The sequence below is a fragment of the Drosophila kikkawai genome, chromosome X, assembly GCF_030179895.1.
Source record: "Drosophila kikkawai strain 14028-0561.14 chromosome X, DkikHiC1v2, whole genome shotgun sequence".
Lineage (NCBI taxonomy): Eukaryota > Metazoa > Arthropoda > Insecta > Diptera > Drosophilidae > Drosophila > Drosophila kikkawai.
The window spans coordinates 13,327,387-13,347,544 of NC_091733.1; the positions used below are offsets into that span (position 1 = coordinate 13,327,387).

The following is a 20,158-nucleotide window of genomic DNA, read 5'->3' on the forward strand; positions in this document are numbered from 1 at the left end:
AAATAATAATTATCTTATTAGATTTATTTGTTATTTTTTTTTTTTTTTTTTTTTTTTTTGCTAATTTAAAAAATTAATAGTTAATACATACAACTACTTAGTGCTCTGTTTACGCGCTACATATTCTGGATTAGGTTTAGTTGATCTCGTCACTCGCTTACCTCTCTAGTTTAGCTGCATGGCCTGCGTTCCGGGTTCCCACTCCTTCCTCGACTTGTGTGGGATCTCTTTTGGGGGTGGTCTCTCCTAGGGGCGTCACATTACCCGGAGGCTGGCTTACACACAGTCACACGCACATAGCAGCAGCTATTGCACCTGACTCTTTCATCTGCTTTAGCTTTTTACAATCTCTAAGGCCGTCAAAGACATTGGCCTCGTCCGACATGCATTTAAAACGAGTTAAAAAAAAATCCTCTTAATCATAACTATAGACAATCGATTCGCGCAGATATCTCCTCCCCCTCCCCCCTTATCCTTCTTGTGCATTATGTCCTTCGCCTCCTCCAGGCCACCCTCGTCTAGACAGCTCTCCGCCTAGCGACTGGTGGCGTTGTGACGCCGCCGTGTTCCTCATTTGGTCTTCATGACAATGATCGGCTCGAGTATTTTCAGCATGTCGTTGTTCTCAGGCGCCCCGGTTCCATTGCCGCCGCCAGAGCCAGCTGCTCCCGTTGCCGACGCTGCTGTTGAAGTCACTGCTGCTGCCGCTGCTGAACCGCCTGCCACTTGCAGCTTGCTGAATCCCGGATGGGGCGGCTGGTGCTGATTGATGGCAACCAGTCGGTGCTGCTGCTGTTGTTGTTGTTGGTTCAACACAATCGCCTCGTGATGCGAGTGCTGCTGCTGCGCCAACTGTTGCAGCTCGTGCTGTTGCAGCTGCAGTGGCGGCAGCTCATTAGAGCCATCGCCATCCTCCAGTTGGTTGTCCGTCTTAACGCCGGCCACAAATCCACCACCGCCACCTCCATCGCTGCCCGTGGCTGTGACTGGTTCGCTTTCGTACAACTGTTCCGTGCTCGTGTCCTCCTCGTCGTCGTCCTCCTCCTCCTCGGTTTTGGCCCGGAACTCAGCGCTGGTGGCACTGCTGCTCCGCGGCGTGTGGCTGCGCATGCGTCGCATGCGCGCATATTCCGCCTGCTTGGATAGCCGCTCCTTGCGCTCCTCTGTGTTCTCGGTGGCACGGATTTGGGCCCGCTTCAGGCGCGCCCGTTCACTGAGCTTCTGAAGTCGCGTGGCCCGCTGCTCGGGGGTTTCATTGGCCCGCACAGCACGCTGATGGGCGGCCATCTTGTCCAGCCGAAGGCGCTTCTCCTCCTCCGTCTCGTATTTGTTCGCACCACTGCGTCGCGGCGTCACTGGCGTCCGGTTATCGCCATCGGCGGTGGAATGTACATGTATCTGGCCGAGATCCTGCTGCTGCTGCGTTGGCTGGGAGAGGGGCCTGCCCCTCCGCGGGGTGTTCGTGGCCAGCTGTGGAACGGCCAGCATCTGATTAAGCTCCTGCTCCAAGAGACTGTTCACCTTCAGCTGCTCCTCGTGGGGCAGCGGATGCTTTCTTGGCCTGCCCCTGCCCGGCGTAGTGGTCACAATATGTTGCTGCGGTTGCTGTTGCTGCTGCTGCTGCTGCTCCTGCTGCTGTTGTCCTAGACCGGCGGTCACTGTGAGTGTAGGATTCGTAGTCGTCGCCAGGATGTTGTACTGGCCCCCGGTGGGACTGTTGCCGCCGCTGGCATTGGCAAAGTGTACAGGCGTAAAGGGCGGTGGCACCGCATTTGGTCCTATACCAATCTGGAAGCCATTGTGGTACATCGGATAGTAGGTGGTGGTGCCGCCCGTTGCCGTTGTTCCGGCCGCCGTTGTCGTTGCCGTGGTGCTGCCGCTGGCCGTGTTGCCCGCCGTTGGAAAGGTGGCCAAGTAGGGGAATTGGTTGTACAGCGGCGTTGTTGTTGTCGTCGTTGCCGCCTTAAGCAGCTTCTGATGATCCCCCGTGGTGACGATAACCTTGGTCTCGCTGTGGCCTAGACTAACAGACCCGCTGTTATCGTTGCCGCTCGATCCCGAGCCGGGAGCATCGTTGTCCGACTGCAAAAGGGACACGGAGAGAGAGAGAGAGAGAGAGAAAGGGAGAGAGAGAGAGAGAGAGAAAAAGAGGAAAGGTAATGGATGAGTGGGTTCTGGGTTTTTATTTCTCAATAAACCTCCACGAAAATCTCGATTTAGGCTCACTTTTACCTCATTTTCAAGAGTTTTGAGCTCTTTAAACTTTATTTACTTTAAATTTTGCAAAATGTCAAGTATTCACCTGTAGCAGGGCTGCCCCATACGATCACCCACAGAGGCGAACACTTGCTACAGTTCGATCTTCGAGCCACTCTCTTCTGCCTCCGTTTGGGTCGGCTCATCCCGAGAACTTGTCACTTTTGGGGACTGTATTCGTTAGCTTGCTATCTTGCTGCATCTGATGGTATATAGTTCCAGATAAGTCAGTCTGTAAGGTCATTCTGTGACCTTCTTTTTTACAAACAAGCTGCAGAACTTTACAGCGAAATTTCACTTAGAAAGTGAAAGCATTGGTAGAAGAGTTTCATGGAACCATAATCGATTCATTTTGAATATTCAAGTATTTATATAAGAAGACCGAAGAAGGCTACGTTGTTTTTACTTAAAGCTTTACTTTTGGATTGCCCTCAAAATAAACAATATAAAACATTTAAGATCCTACAGCTGGCAAGGCATTAATAATCGTTTAAAAATCGTTATTAAAATCTATTATTTTTATACAAACTTAAAAGTCTTTTGACAGTTTTAGGTATGGGATATTTCTGTTGCACATTTTGTTTTATTTTAAAAATAAAAGAGTTAGGGGGAACACACACAACACACTTAATTTAATTACATTTCAATCTCTTTTTTGTTTTTCGAAGCGAATAAAAAACATATTGGTTTGTTTTTTGATTCTTTCATATTTCATATCTTTGTTTGTTGGTTTTTACAAGGCTACATTTATCTACACTCTAGAAACTAGGGGGTTAAGTTGTATATTATTAACGAAAAAAAAAAAAAAGAAAACAACAAAATAGATTAAACAAGTGTCCCGCAATGAATATTATACGGGTCTTTCTAGGAAGAAGAAAGGAGAATTCTCCTCAACGAAATGGAGAAGGCTGAGCAGGCACTCTTCCTTCGCTTCCTTAAACATATTCTGTCTGTTTCAATTATCAATCCAGCAGTTGAATTCGCCAACTGCAAGGAATAATATTTGAATGTTCTTTTCTTTGAGTTGATTTTCGAAAATTTCATAGTTTACCAGAGAAAGGGGGAGAGAGAAGAGAGAGCTTGGAGCGCCAGTTATCCAAAGCAACTCTGGGTTACTTTTCATTGGCTCTCTGCAACTGGAGAATCAGAGAAAGGAAACATTTATGGTGTGCATTATACAGGTTGCCTCGTAAAGGGATGTATATCGGAAGGAAAACTGCGACATATCAGAAATATCTACAACTTTAAAATATCGAAAAGTTATCGCAAAATAGTATTATGCTGTGCCCCCTAAATACCCATCCCTTAAACTCCTTGGGTATTAATTATTGTAGCCCTATTTTGTGTGTGTGTTTGTATGTGTGGTGTGTGTTGGGTTAGCCCCCCCCTATGATCGCTTTTCAGATCCCTGATCCCTGATCACTGATCCCTTTTCCGCTGCTGCTGCATACGCACCTGAAGTTCCTGCTTCTTGGCGGAATATTTGTGCGGATAGAGCTCCAACTGACCGGTGGCTCCGGTGGTGGCAATGCTGAAATGCGGCACATGCGCCTGCAGCAGCTTGGTGGCCGTGCCGCTACCCTTGCCGGTGCCTCCATCATCGCCATAAATTTGCTGGACAAAAATGCTACCAGGCTCGGTGCCCTCGAGTAGAGCGGCAGTCACCTGTTGCTGCTGCCCGGCGGCGATGGTGTATCGCTGCTGTTGCTGCTGCAACTGTTGCTGGTTTATCTGGTTCTGCTGTTGCTGCTGTGGAGTCAGGGGCTCCTGCTTGAGCTGCATGGGACCGCGCAGGGATCCGGGTGTAAGGAACATGCCCTGGCCCATGTACTCCACTCCAGCCAGGGCCTGATGCTGCTGGTAAGCGGCTGCTGTGACCAGATGCTGCTGCTGCTGATCCTCGGCCGTGGGCTGGGGCGTGCCAGCTCCTCCTCCGTTGTCCGATGTCGACGCCTGGTTTAGATTGATAGTGTGTTCGTTAGTACAATTGGCTGCCGCCGCTGCGGCTGCCGCTGCTGCAACAGCCAGCACCTGCTGCTGCTGTTGCTGCTGATGCTGCTGCTGGTGGTGCTGATGGTGCTGGTGCAGCTCCGTTGACGAGGAGGAGGACGACGTCGGCGTTGTGATTAGCACCGACGACGATCCACCGCCGCCACCGCCACTGTGCACCACATGCTTCAGTACCTTCTTCTTTTCTCTGACCTTTTTGGCGTAGTCGTTCAGCTTTCTCAGTCTTTCCTTCCGCTCCTCCGGCGACTCATTGGCGATCCGCTGACGCGCCCTGGCCGCCATCTCGGCCAGTCGCAGCTTGCGCTGATCGGACGTCTCGCTGGCCCGATACATGCGCATCCTTTCGGCCAGCTTGGCCAGACGCTTCGCCCGCTGATCGGGCGACTCCATGGCTCGGCGTAGGCGCTGCCTGGCCGCATTCCGAACCAGCCGCATGGCCCGCTCAATCTCCGACTCGTTCTGTCGCCGCTGCCTATTGGCCTCGGCGTTGCGTAGCAATCGCTTTCGGTACTCCTCTTCACTTTCGCGCTGTCGCCGCTCGCGCATCCTTTCAGCATTTCTGGCCAGGCGGCGCTGGCGTGCCTCGGGACTCTCGTTCCAGCGCTGCTGGTGTGTCGTGGAGGTGCCGGTAATTGAAGCTGAGCTGGCGCTAACGCTGCTCGGTGGTCCCAACGGTGTGGCGGCCGGTGTCTGTTGCACCTGCACTTGCTGCACCTGCTGCTGTTGTTGTTGTTGCTTTAGAGTGGCGTGGGTGCCGTAGCCGGCGGGCAGGGTAAGTTGCAACTGCTGATGCTGGAACTGTAGCTGATCCTGTTGCTGCTGCTGCTGGAGATGATGCTGCTGCTGTTGAAACTGATGGTGCTGTACGTGCTGCTGCTGTTGTTGCTGTTGCTGGAGCTGTAACTGTTGCTGGTGATGCGTGGAGAGGGGTACCAACAGCGCTGAGGGATGCTCGATGAGGAGGCGTGTGTTGGGTCCATTGATGGCCAGCACATGGGTCGCGTACTGCTGCTGCTGTTGGTGGTGGTCAAGTGTGGGCTCTATTTTTATCCCATTGGGATCTGGTTCCATTATTCGTCAAAGCCTGAACAACAATCGAAATTGTCGTCTGCGGGTTCAGGTCAACAGGGTTCTCTTGCTGGTTCTTGTTCCTTTTCTCTTGTTTGTGCTGGCTCCTCTTCTCTTGCCCGCTCTGGTTCTTGTTCTTGCCGCCGCTTCGCTGATCGCCACAGTCGCTTCGATGGCATCTAATGGCCGAAACGTCGCTCTTTCTGTTTGTTTTGTTTTGCGGCCGTTTCCGAATTGGCGGCGGCGCCTGGTAGTTATATAAAGAAATATGTGTGTGCTGGCTGGCTGCGTCGTGCTCTCCACCGCTTGCGCCGTCTCTCTCCCAGTTTGCTCGCTCGCCTGTGGGTCCCGCGATTTTGCTCTCTTACAATCTTTGGGAGGTCTCTTCAGCGGCGATCGGTTTTCGCTTTTGCTTGCAACGCACTTCCGGATCCTGTTCCGCCTTGTTCCTTGTTTCCTCCAGTTCCTTTTCCTGCTTTCCACAAAGCGCTCTTCCTCTTGTTCAAAAGCGACAATTGGCGCCGCTGCTGCTGCGCTGCCAGTGCTTCCAATCGATTTTTCACATGATTATACACACACACATGCACGCCAGCAGGCAAAGCAGCTCACACACATACACGCACACCTGCACACCGCCAACGCACACAAGCGCGAAGTTTACGTGTGTGCGTGGTTTTTTCCGCTCCTATTTTTGCCTTTCGTAGAGATCTTTGTTGTTTTCTTTCGCCAAAATGTGCATTTATTTATCGCCCCCAAATCGTTCGGTGGCGCCGCTCCAAGCCCCGCTCCTGATCGGGGTGCGCAAGGAGAAGAAGATGCGAGCTTTGGCTGCCGGGACTGGGGATGTCGGCATCGCCTCACATAAGAATCCGCCACACATCAGCGGCCGCCGCGCTTGTTTTGGTTACCAGCGCCATCAAATTTCACTCCCACACGCCGCCTGCTGCTCACCGTGTGTGCGTCCAACGAGTTAGGTGGGGGCAAAAACGCGCTAAATTTCCGGCAATAGCGCAGGCAAATATTGCGCCGTCAACAAACACACATTAAAAAATAACCACAAAGTGTGTATGTATATGCGTCCGCTTGAAAGACAGATCTACCATCCCTAGATATTATCGGTCTATCGCTGGAGGTATTTTTTTAATTTACTTTGTGCTGCGGTTTTTTTTATCGAATATCGATAGGTTACGTTTTTGGGCAGCAAAGTTTCCCACCATCTCGTTTCCCAATTTTACCACCTTTTTATAACAAATTATAAATAAAAATATTTTTTATTTATTCCAAGCATTATTTTATGCCCTGTATATAAATTAAATACATTTTTTCAATTCTCTAAATAAAAATACGGCTTTAACAAAATTGCTGTCCCACTCCCGAAAAATAAAAACTCCGATTTTAGAAAATAGTGTCAATCGATTTCGCATTTTATCGATAGGGACGTTAACGTTTTTGCAACTCTGTGCGGGCCCATCTCTAGTGGAAATCATATGACTCCCAATCGATACAGAAGGAAAAAAAGTTAAATTTTCACCGTCGTTTGTCGAACTCCACGCCTTCCGCCACACAATTCGCGCAACTCGAGCGAGTGCAGCAGCCAAAAAGCGACAAGTAACCGCAGCAGAAAGCAGGCTCTTTGTCACCGCCGTCTTGGTTTTTTTTTCTGTCCACCCACTCTGAATCTGTGTGTGTGCGTGTGTCAAGATGAACAGCTCGGGATTTATGTTCAACATCGATAATGGCTATCTGGAGGGTCTGTGCCGAGGCTTCAAGTGCGGCATCCTGAAGCAGGCGGATTACCTGAACCTGGTGCAGTGCGAGACCTTGGAGGGTGAGTATCCCATTTGTCTGGAGGGGCTTTTTCTCCCACTCTACACATTTCCCCCACACGCACACGCCCGCACGGTCACATGACCAGGCCGATAACAGCGTTCGTGTGTGTGTATGCACTGCTGTTATGCCTGCGTATGTGTGTGTAAGCTTGTCTTGTGATTTGTTGACGTTTTTTCGCAGTTTTTTTAAATGAGAATTTTCGGAAAAACGTTCATAGCAATGGTATTACCAGCTCTGGCTGGAAATATAAACATAATGGGGATAACACAAAACAGGTGGATCAATTTTTCACTTGTATTTTGGAGCAAGAAAAAAGAAATTTCTTGGGGGTTGAAAAACCCTTACTGTGGCTTGATTTTGTGATATTCCAAGCATATTTAACATATTCTCTGAATGCCATTGAATTTTTAAACATAACATAACCCCCAAAAAGTATAAACTTTACAAAGAAATACAGTAATAGGGTTTTTTCCGCTCTTAAATAGCCAAATAGCTTAGAAAAGAATGCGTTATACTTACCACTCCCTTCTTTTGCAGATTTAAAGCTGCACCTGCAGGGCACGGACTATGGCAGCTTTCTGGCCAACGAACCCTCGCCGCTGTCCGTCTCCGTCATCGACGACAAGCTGCGCGAGAAGCTGGTAATTGAGTTCCAGCACATGCGCAACCATGCCGTCGAGCCGCTGTCCAACTTCCTGGACTTCATCACCTACGGCTATATGATCGATAACATCATTCTGCTGATCACTGGCACGCTGCACCAGCGTCCCATTTCGGAGCTGATACCCAAATGCCATCCGCTGGGCAGCTTTGAGCAGATGGAGGCTATCCATGTGGCCTCGACGCCAGCGGAGCTGTACAACGCAGTGCTGGTGGACACACCGCTAGCTCCCTTCTTCGTCGACTGCATTTCGGAGCAGGATCTGGACGAGATGAACATTGAGATCATCCGGAACACGCTCTACAAGGCATATTTGGAGGCATTCTATAACTTCTGCAAGAACATGGGCGGCGCCACCGCCGATGTCATGTGCGAGATCTTGGCTGTGAGTTATACTTACAACAATTTTGCTTTCCATTCCCAGTTGTCCTCTTATTAACTTGTCCAATTTTCCCTTGCAGTTTGAGGCCGATCGTCGTGCTATCATCATCACCATCAACTCCTTTGGCACGGAGCTGTCAAAGGATGACCGTGCCAAGCTGTATCCCAACTGCGGCAAAATGTACCCCGATGGTCTGGCCGCCCTCGCTCGGGCCGATGACTACGAGCAGGTGAAGACCGTGGCCGAGTATTATGCAGAGTATGCTGCCCTGTTCGATGGCTCTGGCAACAATCCCGGGGACAAGACGCTGGAGGACAAGTTCTTCGAGCACGAGGTGAAGCTGAACGTGTACGCATTCTTGCAGCAGTTCCACTTTGGCGTCTTCTATGCGTACCTCAAGCTCAAGGAGCAGGAGTGCCGCAACATTGTCTGGATCGCCGAGTGCGTCGCCCAGAAGCATCGCGCCAAAATCGACAACTACATACCCATCTTTTAAGTGCAATGGCTCCAAAATAATTATTATACGTGTTTTTTTCTCCTGCCTTTCAAGATGTTGTGTTTTTTTTTTCTATTCGTTCGTCCCCCCTCCCATACCCTTGTTATGCAATTGTTTAATGTATATTATATATTATGATACGCTGTATGTGGTTTTGTTACGAGTATTATTATGATTTTGTCAAGTGTTCAAAGTGTCCTCCGTTTTCTCCGCCACTCTCTCCCCGATTGGCCTAACTATATATATATATGTATTCGGGAGATATCTATATCTATCGTGTTTGTGTACATATGTATAATTATAAATGATCGAAAAGAACGAAAGCAGTTCAAATTGATTGTAGAAAAGAAAGAAGAAAGCATCAGCGCCCATATGTTAACTACTATATAGAACAAATGCATACATATACAGCAACAAACAACATAAAGAACATAAAAACCACATATGTGAATGATAAATCAATTATTAAAACATGTTTTCAAACATTCCCTTAAACAAGGCTTTCTTTTTAATTATTTATTTACTTTTTGATGAGTTTTGGGAAGTGAGCTATGGAGGAATGCCGCGAGAGAAGAGTCGGAGTATAAATAAAAGTATCGCTCTTAATATTGTTTTGAACTTTTCGTTGTACACAGTGACGATCTTAATTATTGGTACAGCTGGCATATCGGACTTTGACACAGTTTTTCTCGATTAAACATAGTGATATTTTAATGAAACAAATTTTATTTAAAAATATTGATAAATTTTCAACTAAATTAATTTAGTTTTATTCTTCTATATCATTCCACCAATTTAAAAAATTTAAAGAACTTAAAGAACAGCTTTTAATTAAAAAATAACCCAACAGCCTTAATAAAATTATCTAATTTTGTTTATATTAATCCTATATATTAAACATAATATTAATTTAAACATAGATTTTTATATCAACTTATAGACTCTCTTAAGGATATTTCTATATTTTCCAGAAAGACAGCTAGCTAAAACACCGAAATAACCTTTCCAAAAAACAACCATATTGTCTTTGAACTAACTCTAGCCACTTTCTTGTTTTGTTCGTTTTTATTTTGCATAATTTAATTTTAAATTAAATATGTTGTTTTTTTTCTTGTGAATAGGAGGTACGTTTTTTGGATGCTTCTTCATTAGCCAAAGCCTGAAATGTCAATCGATTAGACAAATAATAATCACGAGTCGTCGTCGTTATAGGGTTATATAAATATTGGATAAAAGACGTCGAAACTGGTTTTTTGTTGCCGTAGAAAGCTCTTCCCTATTACATCCACAGGCCGGGGCAAAGCCTCTATTTTATCATAAAGTTGGAATAATTTATGGAGGAGTAGAAAACTAAACTGAATTGAAGCTAAAGTACATATTATAGAAAATATTGTATTTATTTCCTTTTCAGTTTTGTAAGCTCTTCTCTTAGTCACCTTTCTTGGCATGACTCCTGAAGCTGACAGAATGATAAAAAAGTCTATGGATGAGTTGACAGCTTACAGGTGTGTCTCTGGATGGATATCCCTCGGTTGCAATGGAGTTTTTCTTTGTCGTCGTTCCTTGGTTTTTTTTCAAGGTCTTTATAATTCACAGGGTGTGGCTGATTATTCATCATCATGGTGATCCATCGGCTACCTAGACAAAGGAGCCTCCATTTGTAGCTGAGAGGAGCAGGAAGTGCTGGTCTTTAAATGCACTTAAAAAATATTTATGCGAGTTTACCTCTGAATTTGATTGTTTATTTATTTAATTGCTTTAATTTATATTTTTTTTATTGGAATGATGTTTTTATTGGAACAAGATAATAAAAAATGTTTAAAAGTTAACCGCGATATTTTTCAATAAGTAGAATATTAATATACAGTGTACATAAGTTTAAGGTATTTTTTTATAGGATATTAAGCACGATCAATACATAATATATCATAATTTTTCTCTCGAATTACATAAATGCAATATTCGATATATCAAAATTAACAATATGATATAGACTTTTTATATATAATTTTTTTTTTTTAATTTATATATTGTTTTATATTAATATTTTTTATACTCATATTTATCATATTTTTAATATTAATCACTTTTATTTATCATTTCAAACTTTTCCCTTCGAACTGCATCCCCAGTTTAAAGTTTTTCTCTTAGTGTTTCTACGTGCTACGTGCCCATAGATCCGCCGCCATACCGTTAGGCTTTGGAATTGGATTTGGTTATGCATTTTGGCCTACTGCGTGGATCGGCTGGATCAGGTGGCCCCACCGGTCAGGTCGAAACAGCTACCTGCTGTACGAGCAGAAGGCGGAAGACCGCGACTCACAACACGTTCGATGGGAGGCGAAAAGAAAGCTGGCTTTGTTGTTGGAGTTGGAGCTCGATCAGCTGGTGGCCCCGAACCTGTGGACTCGCGCCCATAACTCTGGCCTGGTGGCACCAACTCCGCGCAGTCGAGTTCCGCGTCTCCGAGCGTTGAGTTCACATATTTAAAAGGCACCCAGCCGAAGTCAGCTTCTCTCAAAGCGCGCGCTCAAAAATCATAAACTAATATCTACTACAAGCTCATTTTTTTTAGTGCTGGCTTCCGTAATAATAAATAAATAGTTAACCGGGAGTTGCCCTTTTTTTGTTTGTGTTTTCAAGTGCAAGTGTGTGGATACCAGGATAACCAGGATAACCAAGTCTTAGGTAAAGAGGCAAGTAGAGTTTGTGTAAGTGTAAAGACAGGTGAAATGCGGTCGGCAGTTGCAGAACATACACCGAGCACTTAACGGGGCCAATAATGATGATGGCTGGCAGACCAGGAAAAGCCAAAAGTGAAGCCAAAGCCACAGTCAAAGCCAAAGCCAAAGCCGAGGCCGAGGCAATTGCACGTAAAAGTCGCCGTGAAATTGTGTCAACCAGTTTGGCTCCGACTTTGAATACGACTTGGTCTTCGTCTTCGACTGGGATTCCGTTTCGGTTTCTGGCTCCTAACTCTTCAGATCTCCATCTACGTAGCTCGCATTCTTCCTTGCCTTGTCATTAATTTATTTGAATTTGGCAAAACAAAAGAAACGCGTTCTTCGTTTTACTTTCTACAACGTCGCATTCTTCGCTGTCTGAAGACGCGGGGACTCGGGCTCCCCGGGTGCTGTTTGGCTGGAAAGTGGAACTGTCTGTCCGATTGTTGCCCCAGCTGGTTGCTGTGGGTTAATGGTTAATGGTGGCTCTGCTGGCTCCGGAGGTCTCTTAACCAGCTGTGCCTAGCTAATTGCTAAAGACAAACACTAAAAAGTTAGACACAAACTGGTAACGAAATTCTTTTAATTTACAAGATAATATTTTTTTATAAATTCTGTATTTGTAAAGAATTTTCTTTTCATTTTTATTTTAATATTTGGGGTAAATTTAACGATTTTTATGATTCTTATTATATATTTTTGCCTCAAGTATATTTAGTTTTATTATAAAATATATCAAAAAATTATATATTATTTTATTTATGCCCAATATTTTTTTAAACTAATATTAAATTTGATTGTACTCAAAAAATGTAGTTAAATATTAGGCCGAAGGGAAATCCCAGGTTTTTTGCCCAGCTTTAAACTGGGTAATTTTCTGGTCCATCGGTTCAGCCTTGACCGGAAATGCTGGCCCCCTTTTTCGGGCGCTTTAACCCTCTATTAACCCACGGCCCACGCGAATAGCAAACCAAATCAAAAATTTCACCGTTGGCTGCATTAAAGAACTTAACCTTAATTTTGGCATGGGTCTCCTCTCCCGCTGCCTCTCCCTCTTCCTATCTCTCTTTGTCTTGTTATGGTAACTTTGATTTTTTTCACCTCTGCCTCTTTTGCCTCTTCTTCTTGTGCTGCTTCTGCCTCTTCTGGCTTTCTGCTGGAGATTTCACCCACACACACTCAGCGAAGAAAGTGTTAAGCACACACACACACACAGCAAATCGAGCTTGAAAAAAAAACCAAAGAAGAAAAAATCTCCAAAAGCAGAATCAAAATTATGCAAATTTCCTTTGGGTTATGCATGTGTGTTATATAAATCCAAACAAAAAAAAAGAAAAAAAAAAAACTAAAGGATGTAAAAGTCTGACAAACTGCTTAGCATAATCGAGCCGCGATGGGTTTCGTAATCAAGAAAAAAGAGGACAAAAGCCTAATGATTCGAAATCAAAAGAAATCTTTACGGAATTTTCGCAGACACAGACACTTTCGCTGCCGCGCCGAATAATTAACAGTTTGATTTCGGTTTCGATTTCGATGTAAGCTACGGCGACGACCTCCCCCTCTTATGATAATTTTCAATAAAAAAAAACACTAAGGCCTCACCAATGCCTGCCTCACTTTCTATTTTCCTAAGCGTTTAATAATTAATTAATGCTAATAACTTTTCACAACCGTTATAATTTATTGACAAAATTCGAAAATGCGCTCGAAAAACAAACGGAGTGCGAGGGAGAACACGCCGCACACGTGGGGGCAGCTCTCTTCCCTCTCCCTCTCTCTCTTTCTCTTAGCTCCACTCTCCACTCTCCACTCTCCTATCTCCACACTCCATTCGCTCTCCCAAAACATGCAAATTAACTGGACTCTTTGTAATGGGTTATACGGTAACGCATTGGAATTTCCAATGGGAAGTGGGAGAAATTATGAATGCGTGTGTGTGTGTGTGACCAGTTTCAACGGTTAATACGGCCCACATTCTGTGGCCAACTCTGTAGGAAAGATTAACCCAAGTGATGGCAGGAGGAGCCCTTAAAGGAAGTCTCTTGGCCATTTATACTGCTTCCAAAGAGTAACTGGCCCAACTGGCCATATTATCAGCATTTATTCTAGACTCGGACAAGTCCGACTTGGACTTGCCTCTGGCTACCTCTTCGGCTGCCATATTTGGCCGCCTGCACACTTTCTTTGCCCAAATACTAGCTCTGCGACCACCAACTGGGTCACATGGCCATCCACACAGCCACATCCAGCCAAGCAGAAGGCTGATCCACGGAGTCCAGCAACTTGTCCAATCTGATCGGTTTTTAAAACTGTGCATCATTATCCTGGGAAAATACATCAAGGACTCACTTTTCAATGCCCGTGCCATACTCCACTTCAGGAGTGCCCTCCACCTGTGATTGCCTCAGCGAAAGTTCCGCCAGCTCCTTCTTAATTTCCAGCACAGACTCCATTGGGATGGCCAACAATTCGTGGAGTTTCTTTTCGGCAGTCTCGTGGAAATCGAACAGGGTTTCTATATTGTTTTTACTCAGCAAATTTAGCTGATATTCCGACAATTGTTTTCCCGTAGGAGTCTGCGAAATCATATTTCTAAAATCCATTACGACGCGAGTTCTTCCTTCTCTGTTTTTTAGATTGTTTATAAATTCGATGTCGATTGGCATTTCGATCACGACTAGGGTAAATCTGATATATTATCGACATAATGCCGCGTAAAATTGAATTTTAATATTAGGAAATTAACAAAGGAATATGTAGTATAAATAATAAATATATTTTATAACTTATACCGATAATATATAATACAAACATGCTTATTTACTTTAATGTTCATTGTGTAAATTATATGTATTAAATGATGTAAGCTTAAGTTACACTTTACTCGAGGAACCGCAGAAGCTCAACTTGAACAACATACGCAGCGAGTGCTGAATCGGAATTCATTTCGGATAATAAATTATTATTATCGTATCGAATAAACACATAAATTCGTAGTTTGCATGCGCCTGGAACATATTCAAATTCTAATCAGATAAATTCCGCCGCTCCGACGTACATCAACATCAAAATATTTCATGGTGATCATCCAAAGATTTCATCGTATTTCATGGTCATCATCGAAATATTTCATGGTGATCATCCAAAGATTTCATCGTATTCAGCAAAAGATTTCATCAATTCATATGTTCGGTATTTTTTCGATATTTTATAATAAATACTAAGGTACTTGAAAAGCTGTCATCTCTGGTGAGAGGCGCAGTCCGCAAAGAAATCATAGGAATCATAGAATCTTTAAAAATAGCCAAGTGCATGGGCAAATTATAACATATCTAAAAACAGTCAATTAAAATAAAAACAAGCTTTTGTAAACCCCTAATTTTTAAGGTTGCGCGCCTTAGTGTGACCAGCTATTGTAAAGCTATCGATAAGAGACTGATCGTAGATTAAGGGATTTTGTAAAAACAAAGAGGACGGTCACTAAAAACGAGAACAACGCGATCGTTAAAAAAAATAAATATAAATAGTTTACACGGATTCGTCGCTGTGAGAGATGATGAGACATGTGAGAGAGTGTTATGAATGAATGAATGAGGGTTACTTTCCCAGCAGATACTTGGCCACAGAATCCACCAGTTAAGCATGGGGTTTCAGGTCCTACAAATCTAATATAGTATGAATAGAGATATACTTTATATATAATTGATATATTATATAGTAAGAATAGGATTGTACTCTATATTTTTTATTTCTGGAGAGCTCTAACATATTTTAAATCCTAAAAGTCCACTCACCCATGGCATGTATTTGTGACTTTACATAGATTGAGGAGAAAACTTAAATATTATATAGGTATACTATATCAAATTTGAAAATATATTATATTTATTTTTTATTTGTCGAGATTAAAGAAAAATGGTATTTAATTTACACGTTTGTCCTATTAATAGAATTTTTAAGAATAAAAAATATCACATTTAACCCAAAAAAAACATAAATTTATATTATATTTGACCAATAATAATAGTTAAAATATTAATAATATAGATTAACAATTTTGCTGCAAATATTAATCAAAAATATAATATATATTAATGAAATTATTAATTATACTATAATATATAAATTATACTATAAAAATCAAAAAATTATTTATTAATAATAATTTAATAAAAAAAAAAAAAATGAACAAAAATATAATAATAAAAAAACTAATTTTCAAATAAGAAAATTTCTTCTACCCAAAAATATTGGCAATTGGCAACAAAGAGGGAATTTGTTATAATTTTCCACACAACGAATATCTGATTTCTCACAGTGTAGCTTTATAGACAATCCAACTACAAATTAGATTCTTTAAGTTTCTTACCACTATTCTTATTCTTATACTATAAAGGCTGGGCAGAGCCAAGAGAGAATACTCCAAATTGTTTTTGAACTTTTGAGAGCAGCTGGAGGAGACTTGGCATGGGCACCCCTGCCACAATATACATATATACACAACGCATATTTATTTGTCTTTAAATAGTTCTGCCCTGGGTTTCTCCAGCGCCAGTTGAGCTCCAGTTAAGAGCCGCTAATTGATTCGGACATCTCTTGGGTCGCGGCACAGTGAGTCAATAGCTGAAAATTTCACTTTGCCAGCAGCGGTTGACGGTGACTCCCCGTGCTCCTCCTCTACCTCCTCCTCTACCTCCTCCTCCTCCAAGCCTCGGGGCCGCGTTTGAGTTGGCGACGAGCTCCGACTTGTTGGCTCTCCTCGGATTGTGGAGTGAATGAATGGGGCATTTTCGTGGCTATTCTAATGAGGCTAACCCAGTTCGTCAATTAAATAACTTTGCAACCGAAGACAGAGGAGATTTCACTCTCGTTTTTGGACTGCTTTTCGCTTTCGTTATTATTGTTTTTCTTTTTTTGGGTAGCCATTGATTTTTGGTCTTTAATTTGTTTACTTTGCATTTCGGAGGCAGTTGAAGATGAGCGGAGTGAAAGAAATTATGTCAATATTTATTTAAATCCATTTCTTTTGCGAAAAGCAAAAGGCATGAAAAAAAAGCGAAGAAAGAATGCGGTGAAACTTAATCGCTGGCCACTTGAAAGCGACGATTCGGAGCTTGTTGACTCCATGGAATACCTTTGGGTATTTATGGTATTGAGCTACCCCGGAATCGCTTTACTTTTCTTTTGATTTTCTGAGGGATTCACTGAATTTTCTGTTTCATTTTTCTTGAATGTTCTACATTTTCTAGTAGTTTTTTGTTTTTTAATTGTCAGAGAATGAATAATTTACAAACCATAACATTAAAAAAAGAAAAAAACTGGAGGAAAATATTACAATTAATTTAGGTTTACTGAAAAATCTCTTTTTTCCAATTTTTTTTTTAAACTTCAAACTCTTTTGAAAATATCCCTCAAAATTAACACTATAATGTTTTTCCTTTATATTTTTAGTTTCCATAATGACTAGCTACCGGAAAAACCTAGTCTTAGTGCTCCTGCTGGTGGCCAGCACTGCCATCGTCCAGCTGGAGGCCAAGACCGTTTTCCGGCGCACGGACAAGATATCGGAGAACTTTAAGCAACTGGATTTACCGCCCGAGGAGATCGATCCTAATGTGGCGCCACCAGAGTCTGAGCCGCCAAAGGTGGAGGATGTGGTGGACGCAGCTGTCCCAGTGATTGATGAGAGTGCCAATGAGATAACCAGCGCTGATGTGGAGTCCACCAATGCGGCAGCTGCTGTGCCAGAAGTGGCCACTGCTGCTGTTCCCGCTCCCGCTGCTGCTGCTGCTGTGGAAACTCCTGTGGCTGAGGCTGCTCCCGAGGCAGCTGCCACTGCCGCCGCCGTTACCAAGCCACCAAAGGTGCCCAGCACCACTGCCAAGCCGGAGAATCCCATCAGCAAGTACTGCAAGTGCTCGGAGTCGCAATGCGACTGCTGCCGCAAGTTTGGACTGCCGCTGCTGACCAGCCAGGGCTGTGCCAGGATCGCCTACCTGGGCAACGACGAGATGAATGTGTCTTTGAAGTATGGAGGCCTTACCCTGGCCTCGCGCCGCATCTCCAGCAAGCGGGCCCGTCCCATCTGTGTGGGCCTGCCCGGCGGCTACTCTCAGTTCTGTGGCCGCGTCTATGGGTTGTCGCGCTCCAAGGAGTCCAAGGACTTCAAGGCCTGCCTGGCCTTCGAGCTGCGCTCCGACGAGGAGGTGGAGGCCTCGCTGCGCGTCTCCTGCTTCAAGTTCGGTCCGGAGGGTCTGCGGGTGGCCGAGGCGGAGCCGTTGCCCGTGAAGCCAGCGAGCTCGGACGATGATGACGATGATGATGATGATATCTTTGGCTTTGCCGGTGAGTCTTACCTTCAAGTTAAACATATAAATCAATTAATTCAAGCTAAATAAATCTGAAAAACGAAATCAAGTTAAATAAATATGAATTCTCTTGAAAATTAGAACTTGGAGAGCTAACGTGGCGTATGCGTAATATTTCTGAAATGTTACGTATTCGCCTAGTGGAACCTAGCTTAACTTTTTAAGGGTTATATCGCCCTAGAAATAATTTTTAAAAATATATATTATACAATTGTTAATATTAAAATATATTGCATAAAAGTATCTAACAATATCAATATTTTTATTTCAATTCCAAAGCTGGTGGCGACGACGACGAGGACGAGGACGATGACTATGACAGCGAAAGCGACAACGATGCCGATGCCGATACCGATGACGATGATGACACCGAAGACTATGCCGAGGACGACGATGCCGAGGCCCCCGAGGACGCTGACTATGGCGGCTTCAGTCTGGCCGGGCTCCTGGACGAGCTGGACGACGACGAGGATGAGAAGCCGGCCAAGAAGCCAGCGGCTGCCGCTGCCGCCGCTGCTGCTGATCAGACCCGGGAGCATGTGAGCACCGATGGTCAGGTGGAGACTCAGCTGGCTCAGAGCAAGGACGAGGCGGGTGCTCCTGCTGCCAGCGTTCCTGCCAAGGATGAGGCTGCCTCTGCCGCTGCCGCCGCAGATGAGGCCGCACTCCCGGCTGCCGTCGAGGGTGAGGTGACTTCAGCTCCTGGCACCGCTGACCTGGACTCCACCACTCCCAAGGCCAAGAAGTCGAAGAAGGCGAAAAAGAACAAGAAGAAGAAGGCAGCCGCAGAGGCAACCGAGGAGACGGGCTTCGCCTACGAGCTGCTCAACGGTATCCTGGATTTTTTCAACTGAGCGGCCAGCGCGAGTTTGCCAACATGCTGGGCAACAGTGTAAATACCTTGTACCGCCGCAGCTGGCCGGGAACCGGAAGTTAGACTTACTTTAGTGCCTAGGGAATCCCCTGAATCTGAAATTCACACTTATTTATTTGCTATTTATTCGAACCGCGTCATCAGCTAAATGTTAGTTCTTATTTATTTTTTAAACTTCTTAACGAATAACGAATAAAAAAAAATATGTGGAAAAATGTAACCAAGGTTTCTTTATTACCTCTCCTAGGCAGATGACACCTGTCCCTTGCATAAATAATGTGCAATAATTACCTGTCCTGGCAATAAGCTAGGACTCACCACAAAATGTGCAGCGGTTAAGACTGCATTTGTAAACACACTGAGTCCTCCGTTTCTTGACAGGATGTAAAAAAGCCACAAAAGAGCAGAAAAAATATAATATAATTTCTCAAAATATACAGATATACACAAAGGGGGTGAATTTCCAGTAGAAAGGAAATTGGTAGGAAAGACAACATGTCCTTAGTTTTTCTTTGGTTTCTTCACATTTCACATTTGAATCAAACTTTTTGAGCAGTGTATGCCCTGAATAATTAATGCCCTTTCCACCTAACATCTTCCACTTTACCGCAGACTCTCATCTCTGGCCACCCCTGGCATCTCTGGCATTTAGATTAGTCCATTTATGGACTCACTCCCGCTTCTTCCCAGTGTCCCAGTGTCCTAGGCTTCCATTCAAGGCCTCCGGAGCACACACATTTTTCGAGTTGATTAAGTGCCGGCCGCACCATTTGTCAAACTCTGCGCCGGAGCAACTTTTAATTAGAAACTATGCGCATCGTGGCTGGGCGTGATGGATTCCAGATTCTGGATCTATGGCATTCCTTAATTAGCAAATCCCAATTCCAGTTCCCAAGAAATAAACTGCAAGTCATAAATATTTTTGCGCATATACATATATATGTTGTTATTTAATTGTACACATAGAGTAAAATATGTTAAGTTGTAAGGGTTGAAGGAAACTCTGTAGACCAATTCAATTTGATTGAATGGCTTGGTTTCGCTAAAGAAATAAATTTTAACAAATTTGTTTTTAAAAATGTACAAAATATATAAATGAATTCCTAAAGTTTGTTAGGGTTGCCCAAATCTGTTTCTATTTCTTTCACTACATTTCTATATATTCCACCTGCAATTTCTTGTTGAATTGTGGAAATTACAAAATTACAAAATATATAAACGAATTTCCTTGCTAATTTCCCTTTGTTCTCTATTCTATTTCATTGAGCTCAGCCACAACACTTGTATTACTTTGCTATTTATTCCAACTGTTGTTGAATTGTTGTTGTTGAGTTGTTGAAATAGCTACGTTGTAATAATGCTGGGCACCCCTGTTTCAAATAGAACAATTGCATTTGGATTAATTGTGGCATCTTCAATTCTATTTAGTTTTGCTTTGCAAGAAAAACTTTAAAAATTTTAAAATCATTTGGAAAGGAGCAAATGTTGTT

The 20,158-nt window shown here is 43.7% G+C and overlaps 4 protein-coding genes across 9 annotated transcripts; 2 read left to right on the forward strand and 2 right to left on the reverse strand.

Moving 5' to 3' along the window:
• Positions 1 to 3: 3 nt before the first annotated feature.
• Positions 4 to 6,421, reverse strand: LOC108079396 (uncharacterized). 4 transcript variants are annotated; one of them, XM_017173720.3, is made up of 3 exons: positions 4,459 to 6,421; positions 3,712 to 4,209; positions 4 to 2,082 (listed from the first exon to the last, which is right to left on the reverse strand). In XM_017173720.3, exons 1-3 carry the CDS (start codon positions 5,335 to 5,337, stop codon positions 571 to 573), a joined length of 2,889 nt encoding a protein of 962 aa, XP_017029209.1. In that variant the 5' UTR covers positions 5,338 to 6,421; the 3' UTR covers positions 4 to 570. The 4 variants fall into 4 exon arrangements, 2 of the variants coding, with proteins under 2 accessions (XP_017029209.1, XP_017029208.1); XR_011445489.1 differs by adding an exon at positions 2,303 to 2,458 and having other exon boundaries at positions 1,856 to 2,082; positions 3,712 to 6,421; XR_001770867.3 differs by lacking the exon at positions 4 to 2,082 and adding exons at positions 2,506 to 3,243; positions 3,308 to 3,392 and having other exon boundaries at positions 3,712 to 6,421.
• A 370-nt stretch (positions 6,422 to 6,791) lies between these two features.
• On the forward strand, positions 6,792 to 9,201 carry VhaAC39-1 (V-type proton ATPase subunit VhaAC39-1). Its single transcript, XM_017173722.3, has 3 exons — positions 6,792 to 7,162; positions 7,702 to 8,210; positions 8,287 to 9,201. Exons 1-3 carry the CDS (start codon positions 7,036 to 7,038, stop codon positions 8,701 to 8,703), a joined length of 1,053 nt encoding a protein of 350 aa, XP_017029211.1. The 5' UTR covers positions 6,792 to 7,035; the 3' UTR covers positions 8,704 to 9,201.
• A 1,967-nt stretch (positions 9,202 to 11,168) lies between these two features.
• Positions 11,169 to 18,888, forward strand: LOC108079453 (enolase-phosphatase E1). 3 transcript variants are annotated; one of them, XM_017173788.3, is made up of 3 exons: positions 11,169 to 11,391; positions 16,878 to 17,771; positions 18,074 to 18,888. In XM_017173788.3, exons 2-3 carry the CDS (start codon positions 16,886 to 16,888, stop codon positions 18,646 to 18,648), a joined length of 1,461 nt encoding a protein of 486 aa, XP_017029277.1. In that variant the 5' UTR covers positions 11,169 to 11,391; positions 16,878 to 16,885; the 3' UTR covers positions 18,649 to 18,888. The 3 variants fall into 3 exon arrangements, with proteins under 3 accessions (XP_017029277.1, XP_017029280.1, XP_017029278.1); XM_017173791.3 differs by lacking the exon at positions 11,169 to 11,391 and adding an exon at positions 16,698 to 16,772; XM_017173789.3 differs by lacking the exon at positions 11,169 to 11,391 and having other exon boundaries at positions 16,812 to 17,771.
• Positions 11,849 to 14,066, reverse strand: LOC108079454 (uncharacterized). Its single transcript, XM_017173792.2, has 2 exons — positions 13,776 to 14,066; positions 11,849 to 13,718 (listed from the first exon to the last, which is right to left on the reverse strand). The coding sequence occupies exons 1-2, from the start codon at positions 14,027 to 14,029 to the stop codon at positions 13,646 to 13,648; spliced, it is 327 nt and encodes a 108-aa protein (XP_017029281.1). The 5' UTR covers positions 14,030 to 14,066; the 3' UTR covers positions 11,849 to 13,645.
• Positions 18,889 to 20,158: the final 1,270 nt, after the last annotated feature.